At 32.9% G+C, this 11,239-nt stretch overlaps 1 protein-coding gene across 1 annotated transcript; it reads left to right on the top strand.

Moving 5' to 3' along the window:
* The first annotated feature begins 21 nt into the window (after positions 1-21).
* Positions 22-6,796, top strand: LOC117331880 (dnaJ homolog subfamily B member 9-like). The gene is given in 5 exon segments (XM_033890838.1): positions 22-133; positions 2,994-3,242; positions 3,976-3,995; positions 3,997-4,525; positions 5,704-6,796. Coding segments are annotated over 4 exon segments (840 nt in total). The 5' UTR covers positions 22-133; positions 2,994-3,022; the 3' UTR covers positions 5,775-6,796.
* Positions 6,797-11,239: the final 4,443 nt, after the last annotated feature.

Raw genomic sequence — 11,239 nt, forward strand, 5'->3', positions numbered from 1 at the left:
CAGTCGTGTACTTCCGGTTCTATTTCGGAGACGGACGTGTGTTTCTGTCAAGCTGTCATCATACAGCAAGATTTGTCTGAAGAGTGTTGACGAGAAAGTTTGAATTCGGACAACATTTACAGAAATCAGTCAGGTATCTTGAAATGCTCATGTTTCAGTTGGTGACGATGATGTACTCTTGGTAAACCACTAGTTGTAGATAAAGATTGATGATATTGACTTATGCGTTATGGATCGCACAGGGGCTCGGTTTCGCCACTTTCGGGTTTTATAAAACATCGATAACCCCGATTTTTATAAGGTTTTAGAATGTATATGAATACTTAATTTATAGTGTTGTGGTTGTTTACTGATGTCATATGCTACTCAGAAACACGAAACCGAGCCCCTGTGATGGATCCACAGTACTTGTACAGTAACGTAACGATCATACAATATTGACTTTACCTTTGAACCACGGCAGGCGTATAATTTCCGTGGCTTAAACAAAATATATATTAAGGTGAAACAACGGTCTGTTAGCATTTTTAATGTATAACAAATGGACCAAGCAACACATGAGGTGATGTTACCACTTTGAATGTGCAAGAGAACCAAGCAACACCTGTCATCTATTCATATATTTACATAGACAATCTACTTGAGTACATTTAATATAGATTAGTGCACACGCATATGAGCAGAAGACCTTAACGATTTTTGGTAGTTAAAAATTATGAATTAAATAGATGCTGCGTGCAAACTATCTTCTCTTTAACCTGAATTTCCTCTGATCACAGGGACACAGCAAGTAGATCGAGTTTCCTCTGGCCAACTCCAATAATATGACAGGTTAACACGACAGGAAACTTTTGACAGGCTGTCATGTAACAATATCAGGTGGAATAAGACCTTGTATACGTATAGGAGTACCTCTGGCCATGATACAATGTCTGGTGTAGGGCCATGCCAGAGTGCACTACTCTATGAAAACGTTCTGATTTTGGTGCAAATACAATAAAAACGGGTGTGACATAACACCTTCCTTACATAAATATATATATTTACCCCAGAACACCCATTTAGTCACATCTAGGTGTTTTATTCAGTCTGTATAGACCCTCGCGTTATGCTAGTCAAAATTTCATACATGAATTGACACCATATTGCTAACTATGTAGGTTGCGGGCGGCCTAATTACCCTGAACAGTGCGCGATGGAGTGAAAAGGAAACAAAATACAACATTTTTTTCTATATATTTTACAACTTATAATTTATAAGTTTATACTGACTGAATAAAACACCATATTTGGAGTGGGGACGACTGGTTCGCCCGTTGTCAGTATAATGTGACCGGGTGGGGTGTGCTGCTGGGTGTCTTCGGCGGTGTGCTTCAGTGGGGTAGCACTATAAATCGGCAAAGGTTCCGGCCTATCACAAGGAGAATTAACACGAATATACCACAGCCTCCCAAAACACACATACGCACTCACCACACGCATGCATGTTGCACGCACGGGAGGCCGTCCTTAAATGACCTTAGATGTTAATAGGACGTTAAACAAAATAAACCAAACCAAACCAAACCTAGATGGGAATAAATGGGTGTTCTGGGGTAAATAAATATCTCATTTATCCATATATATATGTAAGGTAGGTGTTAGGTCACATCCGATTTTATTGTATTTGCACCAAAATCTTAGCGACACCAAACTGTGTCGGAGAATTCCGCGTTTTCATATAGAAGTGCGCTCTGGCCCTACACCAGACATGGTGACAGGGCCAGCGAAAACTCAGGCTATAGGACGCAGGGTAGTCTGAATTTTCTGATGACCTTGCTTTGCAGATATTGTAAGCCAGCTTTAAAGGTTATATTAACATTAGAACCCTTCAAATTAGTCACAGGGATGTGTTATGATAAGAGTGGAGAAGGAGCAGTTTAACTGAAGCTAATCACTGCCTTATAAGAGGAAATTTGCTTGTACATGTGTACAGATTCTCTAAAATCAAAACTAAGTCTTGTAGAAGCTTTTTCAAGGTGAAAACTTAGGTCTTAATATCAATCTATGGCTATTATCAAGGTTTTAAATGTTAAACAAGACCAAAAAAATCTCCAGTTGGAGAAATTCTTCAAGAACCAATGTCTTAATTGCCAAGTCTGTATATATGTGTTGTGATTCTTCTGCTAGGTTTAATTTCAGGAGAAAACCTAGTGCATGTGGTATACATATACATGTACATTTATAGCCCTCTTAAGATAAAAGTTAGTAATAAAAAAAAGAAGATGGGCAGTGCCTGAAGCCAGGTTTCCAAACAGTATATGTATATTCTTCATTTTGCTATAGCTGGTTGCCAACATGTTTTAGCCTTAGAAATAGGCACCATGATTATCAGAGTACATACAGTTTACATGGTGTGCATATATGTAATCAGGAGTGTGACATTCGTGTAATTTCCATATCTATATTCCCTGATTTAATTTTAGACCATTCACCAAGCACAACCGAGCTATACCTGAAGTGTGTTATTGCATGAACTACTTCCTTGGTTACTTATTGATGATGTCATAATCTATTGTTTTGAATGTTAGCTTTTAATTAGAAAATCAAATTACGTAATTCCATGGCTGTTGCTCGGTTCACGGTCCAGAAATTCCCTACATTCCTAACTATGAACTTCTCATAGCAATCTGATGTTCTTGTAATTCCACAGATCATGTGATGATTCCCATTTTAAATATGTAGAGAAATTGTAGCTTTTCTTAATATTGATAACATTTTACATGGTGTTTGACCAATTCATTCCAAAACTGCCTGTTGGTTTTGAAGTTGCTGAAACTTGTAAGATTTTTCAATTTCTAATAGAAGTATAAATTTCCATTATTATTTTGGTACCTTAATTCTAAAGGATGATTTTCATGTTAGTTTGCAATAAAATCAAAGGAACATTATTGCCAGTAGCCAAATGAACTCTCAAATACTTGTACATATATTGTTACTTCTTTTTATTTTAGAATACAAGACTCAACTTCCCTGTGTCAAGATGAAGTGTGAGAATCTACTATACCTGAGTGCTCTATGCAGTATATATACTGTTAGCATCATATTTGCCAAGCAGGCAGATTACTATGAAGTCCTGGGCCTGAAGAAAGGTGCTTCTGATAAACAGATCAAGAGAGCGTTCAGAAAACTAGCACTGAAGTTCCATCCAGATAAAAATAAAGAGAAGGGAGCAGAAGAAAAGTTCAGGGAAATAGCTAAAGGTACATTCAAATGACATGGACATGACTGGGAAAAATGCCATGTATATGGATGCTGCTAAATGTCTCGGTTTAAGTACTTAAATATGTACACATTAAAAGGTTTCCAATGATGACATAATGCTAACATAAAAATCGATCCAATTACAAATTGTTGATGTGTCAGTAGATATGGAATGCACTGAACTAGTATATGGATAAACTGTAGTCTCGGGTAACGTTGCTGTCAGTAGCTAGAGTAGAATAAATGTTTCACTTTCACCATACTACCTACTAGGTCTGTTTTCATTGGTGGAATGACACCCCAGAGTTGCCTGAATTACGTTTACATGCTTAGTCCTTTATTGGAATGTGGTCTTTTTGTCTTAATTGTCCAATTGTTGAATATTCAAAAAATGAAAAGAACAAAAGTTTTAAATAATTACAAATTTTGGATGAGTATTACAATTACTAAGTAGCTGGGAATGGGTACATTATTTCAAGACCAATTATACCTTTTTTATTTTTTTTTTTTTTTTCAGAAACAACTTTCAGGTATAGGTTAATATCTTGACTTAAGTGTGTTTCAAGGGCATTGGGGATATAAGAACTTGTTGGTATGTAATGATAAATGTGACACACTTATTATCAGTATGGATATATTTTGATGTCAATTTCATATACATCTACAGGTGTATTTGGAAGTCATATTTGAATTATATTGTATTTCAAAGAAGTACATGATTATTTGTTACAGCATATGAGGTACTAGGAGACCCCTGATAAAAAGAAGAAGTATGACACATATGGTCACATGGACGACCAGCAGTTTGGAGGTGGTGGGAATGGATTCCCATCACATAGCTTTGACTTTGGTGATTTCTTCAAAGGATTTGATGATGCATTTAGTGCTCATAAACAAGGACACCATAAACATCAACAGGGTTTCAAATTTTCATTTGGTGGTAATGGTGGAAATTTCTTCAATTTTGATGATCTGTTTGATGACGATGATGACGATGACGATGGAAGTCAGTTTTTCCATGACTTTTTTCATGATGATGATGATGATGATGACTTTTATCATAATGGATTTGGTTTTGAAGACGATTTGTTTGGTAACCTTCACCATCACAGTCAGTATGACCATGCTTCTAATCGCCATCAGAATATTCATAATCAGCACCAAAGACTACATAAATTTAATCATGAAATGAACCAAAGGAATCACCAGAGAGCAAACAATATGCATCACCACCACCCCCATCACAACCATGCCCAAGCACATGCATCAAGCTACACACAAGGTAGTGTATTTTTTTTCTCGCCTACAGTGAAAGTCATCAAAGCAGGACTATAGTGTTGTTACTGCTGCAATGACAGCAGTATTGTCAACATTCTTGCATTATAGATCCATTGCTGCAAAGTATAAGTTCAACTTTACACATGAATGATATGATATATACCGTAAACACTCGTGTAATTTGCGCAGGTACTTTATGGGGCTGAAAATGCTGGGAAAAAAACTTCTATCCGTATATTTTGCGCATGAAAAATTTTAACCAAAAACGATGTCCAGGAGGTCCCGAAAACGATGTATGAAAATGACACTAACACAGATTAGCACAAAACTTTGCTTAAAATCATTCTGATATATACTGGATGATTATAATAATATGATTATTTTGTATTTGTAATGAGGAAACCATGAACACCATGCCCATCATTTGTAGAACATTCAGATTTTATTATCTTGTATTGTAATGTTTAGAAACTGAACTTTTAAAATTTTACATGAAGTATATGCTGATTACTGGACAATCTGATCTCTAAAAAATATCTATTTGACTCTTTGTATATTGATTATGAGTCAAAGTAATTATATAAATGTATGGTCATCTGTATATACCAATGCCACCATTTCAACAGCACATCACAAAGATGGTTTCTTGTGGTTTGACATTTTAAACAGCTGTTTTATTTAACCCTTTCAACTCTAAGAAACTTTAGTGGACTCTGCCATTCTTTCATAAGTTGAAGTCCAATATGGTCAGTAGGGGTGAAAGGGTTAAAGGAACGGTGAACAAGATACCTATTTTTAAAAAATTCAGTTTGTGTTTGATGTTAGAAATCATAGGTAATTCACTATAAAGTTTAGATTGAATTGAATCCTAGATAATCTATTGGATTAATAATTTACCACATTTAATCAAATTTTGGAGGTGATGTTTTTTTTCAGATTCTGTACTAATGAAATGTAGAAAGAGATGTATATATATACATATCATCTTTTGGATTTTGTCTAGAAAAAGAAATAATAAGCATGTTGGATATTACAGTTTTCATGCTCAATGCAATATAGAGCTTTGTTTTGTATATGTATGGGTACTATATTGAAGAATTTTGACCAATAATTATTTGTAAAAATGTTGCATACAATTTCTGTTCAACATTTTTTTAATTAATTTTTTGTTATTGATTACAGGTGGTAGAACATGTAGAACAGTGACACAGAGGATGGGGAACATGGTGACTACACATACTGAATGTTCCTGATCAGGTTATACATAATCTGGTACACAAAATGCTCTTCAGTACGCAAAAGTACCATGACTTTGATCATCATACGGAATGCTCATGACAAGTCCTACATGTGTTCAGAAGTGGAAATCTTTGCTATATCTGTGATAAGGTTTTTCGGTGAAACATTGAAAGGTGTTGTACCTTGAGCAGTGAAAGCATATACGTGTGTTTTTTTCTCAGAATGTTCTTGATAAATACCACATATCGTCAGATTAATCTGCCAGACCTCTGTACATGTTGATTTGTTGGATTGTTTTGACCTCCCCTAGGAGTTTAAAGAGTGGAGAGTGCATATGAGTGCTTATAAATTACTGGAGTTTATTACAAGGATACATTATATATCCTTAGCGATGTAGTGTTTTAGAGAGTGAGGGAGAGAGAATATGGATTTATACAGGGTTGTGTAACTTTCCATCAGGAAATAATTCACATTGTGCCTTGAAAGAATAACATAGGGCAAGCACTTTAAATTTACTTGAATTTCTTTTTTCTTCATTCAAAAATGATCTTCATAAGGATTATTTGATATCTTGAGTTAAAGTATTCATTGAAGATATTTTTTCTATATTGTGTCAAAAATGTTGGGGTATATACTGAATATATAGACCGGGAAACTTTGGCCCTGGGATTTGCCCTCTGACAAAAAGATAGTGTTCTTTGTTAAATTTCACCTTACTTATAATTACGGTCAGGCTTTTTTCCCAATAGAAATATTAAGTAATACTTCTGTAGTAGTACTACTTGATAGATAGCTAAATTTTTAATTCACTCACTTCTTATTTGGTAACATTAGTGAAAGCTTCTCGGTTTCACTGTAGAGACCTCCATGCTGAATCTGTAAACTACTATAAACAGGCAATAATTATTAACATTTTGATGTCTGTTTTTATACTGATACAAGTCAATATTGCAGGGCTTTTTCTCACTTATTTGGGAAAGGACCTTTTTGTCTCATTTTGGGAAGAAAATTGGTAAATTGGGAAAGATTTTTTCAGGAGTAAACTGAAAATTTTAGGAATTTGGCTTAAATATGAAATAATTTCAATTGGGAAAAGGCCCCCCAGAAAAAGCCCTGTATTGTAATCTGTACATTACTAATGAATACATAATAACAGTGCTCTTGCACTGTCTTATCAGAGATATAAAACATACTTCAGTGATAAACATTTATCAGTTTTTCATACTCAATTTTCAAGACTGTTCCATACCTATTAATGACCGCTAAGTTCACCTGTATTTAGTGTTTATTTACTGTTCAGTCTACAACATATTTGTTTCAGGTACATGCTTGATAGTTTTGTGTAAAAGGTTGTGAGTGCTGATTGTCATTTAATTCTTTAGTATAACATATTTATTAATAAGTGACTGCCAAAATGGCAAAATGTATGGTTGCAAATTGTATAGAGGATGTATACAGTATTCAAGCTTTGTATATAAAAACATAATGGAGCATTTGGTAGAAATATTATGCTTTGTAGTTGTAATTGGACCTCACTGAAATAGATTGACAGATGAATGCTAGTCCAGACTAGACCATGAAATAACGAGGTAGAAACACTGATCTCTCTGTAGAACAAAATGTCTCAATCAAATAATGTTTTTTTTAATGAATGATGATTTCTATTCAGTTGATGATAAATCTTTGAAGGATACAAATATGCCATATACCGTATTTGACCTAATAAGGGCGCCTACCCTAATAAGGGCGCCCCTACCTTTTTTCAAGGAAATAAATCTATGACTGAGTGTCAAAATGGTGTTAAAAAGTAATAATTCATGTGAAATATTTTACTACTTATGTGTTCAATTTTCTTCAGCAAATTAAGTAACTGGAACACATGTTTTCGCCACATTTTGTGTATTCCTACAGGCTACATATGACATGTCAGTGCAAAGTTCTCAGCACCCAAAACTAAACACACATACAAATAATAACTTACCATCTTTATTTGAAGATAAAGTAAAGACTTCATTCTTGTTGATAAATAACTTTTGTTCAGAACAGAAAGCTAGTAAAAGACATTGTAAATCAATTATTAGGTCAAAGAAAACGATGTCTGATATGATCTGGGAAATCACCTGTTTCTATAAATAGAACACAAAAGAGTTCCATTTGAACATAAATGGTGGAACACACGTTCTCTGGTCTAAAGATCAGCTGGCATGGTTTACAAGTTTACAGGAGTATTCAAGTGATGTTTAAGCTTAATATATGATAATGAATAGATATCTTCATCTGGAATATTTTTATGACTGAATATTTTTCCGTTTCCACAACCTTGGGTATTCTGCTATAAGGTATAGTCTGTTTCATAAAACTTCAGAATAACTAATCTTAATAAGGGCGCCCCCACTGTCATTTACCCGCGCCCTGCGCCCTTATTAGGTCAAATACGGTATTGATTTAGGGTCATACTTTCAATCAGCTATTCCAAAAGTAGAATCATGACTGATGATTTCAAGAAATATCTTAATTAATGTAAGATCCCTAGATAACTTGCATGAAATCAAATTTATTTATTTTTAGATATCAGATAATGCATGTACAAAAAAATAAGCTGTCAAAAGTTTGTATGAGTAGATTATGTTCTCTGCTAATTTGTGTATCTAGTACTAGTTCAAACAAGTTTTTCTTCTTTTTTTTTCTTTTTTTTTTTTGCTTAAAATTTTGAAAGGGGAAAGTTAATTCTGAGCAACATTTTTAATCTACCAAATATTATTTTAAAAATGATTTAATATGAAGTATCAGTAAACTTTGGTTACCTGTAACTGGTGTACAGTGGTACATTTAAAATTAGATATATATATACCCGGTATGCATCTCACAAGCTTGTGTAAAAATCAATTTGTGAAATTTTATTGATATTTTATGGAAATTCACTTCAGATTGTATAATTAATCACATAATCAATAGCTTTTTTAAACTTTAAGGGAAATGGCCATTATCAAGCATCATTGAAAAAACTTAAACATCTTGAATTATGAGAAAATTACATACATGCTTAAATTATTATTGTTATACACTATACATATATGTTGACATCTGAGTTACTGGTACATGTAATTGATGAGCCATGGACAGTGATCATCATATGGAGGCTTCAGTTAGTGTGTTGCATATCAATTTTGATATCAACTATATATTTGTAGTGATAGTAGATAAAGCAGTATATAAATCCTCACATTATTTTTCTCCCAAACAAGACTTAGAACAGTACTCCATGAATATGTACATCAACATCAATTGTTAAATTCTCATTTTAATTTCCTATCATACATTTATCTGGTGTATAGGTGAAATTTTAATGTTAAGTTTATAATGGCACTGTCGTTTAACAACAATTACATTTAGTCAGTTAACTCATTAGAAAGAAAAGTGATTATTTTTTTTTTTTTTTTTTTTTATGTCATTTTTTTTATGTCATTTGTCTCGGCATCAAGTATAAATCCTACACTTCGATTTTGATTGGCCAAATTTAAGTCGACACATGTATCTTATGGTGGTCATTCTCTACAGTAAAAAGAAAAGTTTTGTTAAACTAAATTTAACTTACCTGCCAAAAACTAGGTGCAGGAAAATAACAATACCTTGTATTTAAAACAAACTCTATTACTTATGCTTTAATATACATACCGTAGGTTATAACTGTTATGTGAAAAATTATACAAATTTCTCTTTATGTAATTTTCAGCTTTGTGTTAATAATTCAATCAAAATTAAAACTGGAGAATTTGCCCTTTGGAATTTGGCCAGGAGATAAAAATCGTTTTGATATACATGTACAAATGTATTTCATGAGTTAAATACTGGTACTTAGCTTTATTTTCTGTATGTATCTGGGCACCTGTTATACTACTTAATTAATCAGGTGATAACATTGATGTAATCAAAATTACAGAACCATAACTGTGAATAAATAATATTGATATGAATAATCATTTGTACTTTTCTTAAATTTAGAGTGTTAGAAGTTTGTTTGTAAACTATAATATACATTTATAACAGAATTTAATTCGTCATTTAGAATTCAGATATCAGTCCATTGTATTGTAAATGTGAATTGATATTATTTACTACCCATGAGTATGGTAATTACAAATGTATAATATGTTTAGTTATTGGAAGACACAAAGGAATGTTGTTGATAGAACAATTCCACAAAGTAAAATCCAAAATTGTTCAAAGATTTCGAACCTCTGTTGATGTCAGAAAGTTGTTGAAGCTTTTATATAAACTTGTGTGAATGTGAAACATCAGTGTTAGTTCAAGTAGGTAACCATGCCAATACTACTACGCACTGATATAAATATACCCAATAGTCTTTCAAATATGTGCAATGAAATCGAATAGTTATTTGATTTTACTTTGTCCCCTTTTGTTGAATGTTGATTTAATGCAAAGCCTCACCTTGTAGTTAGGAGTATACCAGGTTTATTCATTCAAATAAGTACAGTTATCAAATGTCATAAGTTACATCTGTAAAAGTTGTATTTAACTAATTATAAAGCGTTCTGTGTTATGTAATTATTTAGTTTTGAAAAACAAATACCCGGTTTTTTGCATTTAGCAAAAAAGTCTCAGAAAATAATCAAAACATTGGAATTTTGGGAAATAGAAATATGTAGGTGGGAATTATATTTGACAATTCCAACTTTTCGTATCTAAATAAGTACAACCTAAGTTTTGACTGTTAAGCAGATGTTAGAGATTGCGCTATGATAATGAAGATGTTTTATTTCGAAATTAAAAGAAAAGAGGCTTATGGTGTACACTTATTATAATCATGTGTTATCTTTAAGGATTGTTTTTCCTTTTTGCTGTTCACTGTTATGAACTTATATACATTCAGACTGTATAGTGTCATATTCCAGATTTTACACAGCAACACGGGATTGTATTCATGTTTAAGCCCTTGGAATCTTGAGAACTATGTAGACTGTCTGTCTGAATACCTCGGTAGACACATGGCTGCATATATATAATCCAAATATGTGTGTTGTTTCCAAAGAATGACTTAGTCTATAGAGTGGAAAAACTTGGGTCATGCAGTTTAATTTTGTATTTTGTGTCCTGGTTTTGAAAAAGTGCAAAGACGCCATTCTCTTTATTTAGATTCTTTTTTTTTAACAATTTTTGTATTTCAAATAAATCAATACCTTTCATGTGGAAGTTCTTTTGTCGCACATGCACCTGTCTGTCAGGATGAGCATGTTTTGCAAAAATTTACACAAGTAGGTGATAGTTCAAATATAGCAAAAATATTTTTTTTAAATAGCATCATATTAGATCTTAATCATTCTAAAACACTTCATGTTGTCAATGAGGAAGTTTTAGACCGAGGAATAAATAAAGTTTTACCAGATATTAACCAGTACAGCAATGTATATCCATGCAAAATTAATACCACACCCAGACTTATATTTTTTGGTTATTTTTA

This window comes from Pecten maximus, chromosome 7, assembly GCF_902652985.1.
Source record: "Pecten maximus chromosome 7, xPecMax1.1, whole genome shotgun sequence".
Lineage (NCBI taxonomy): Eukaryota > Metazoa > Mollusca > Bivalvia > Pectinida > Pectinidae > Pecten > Pecten maximus.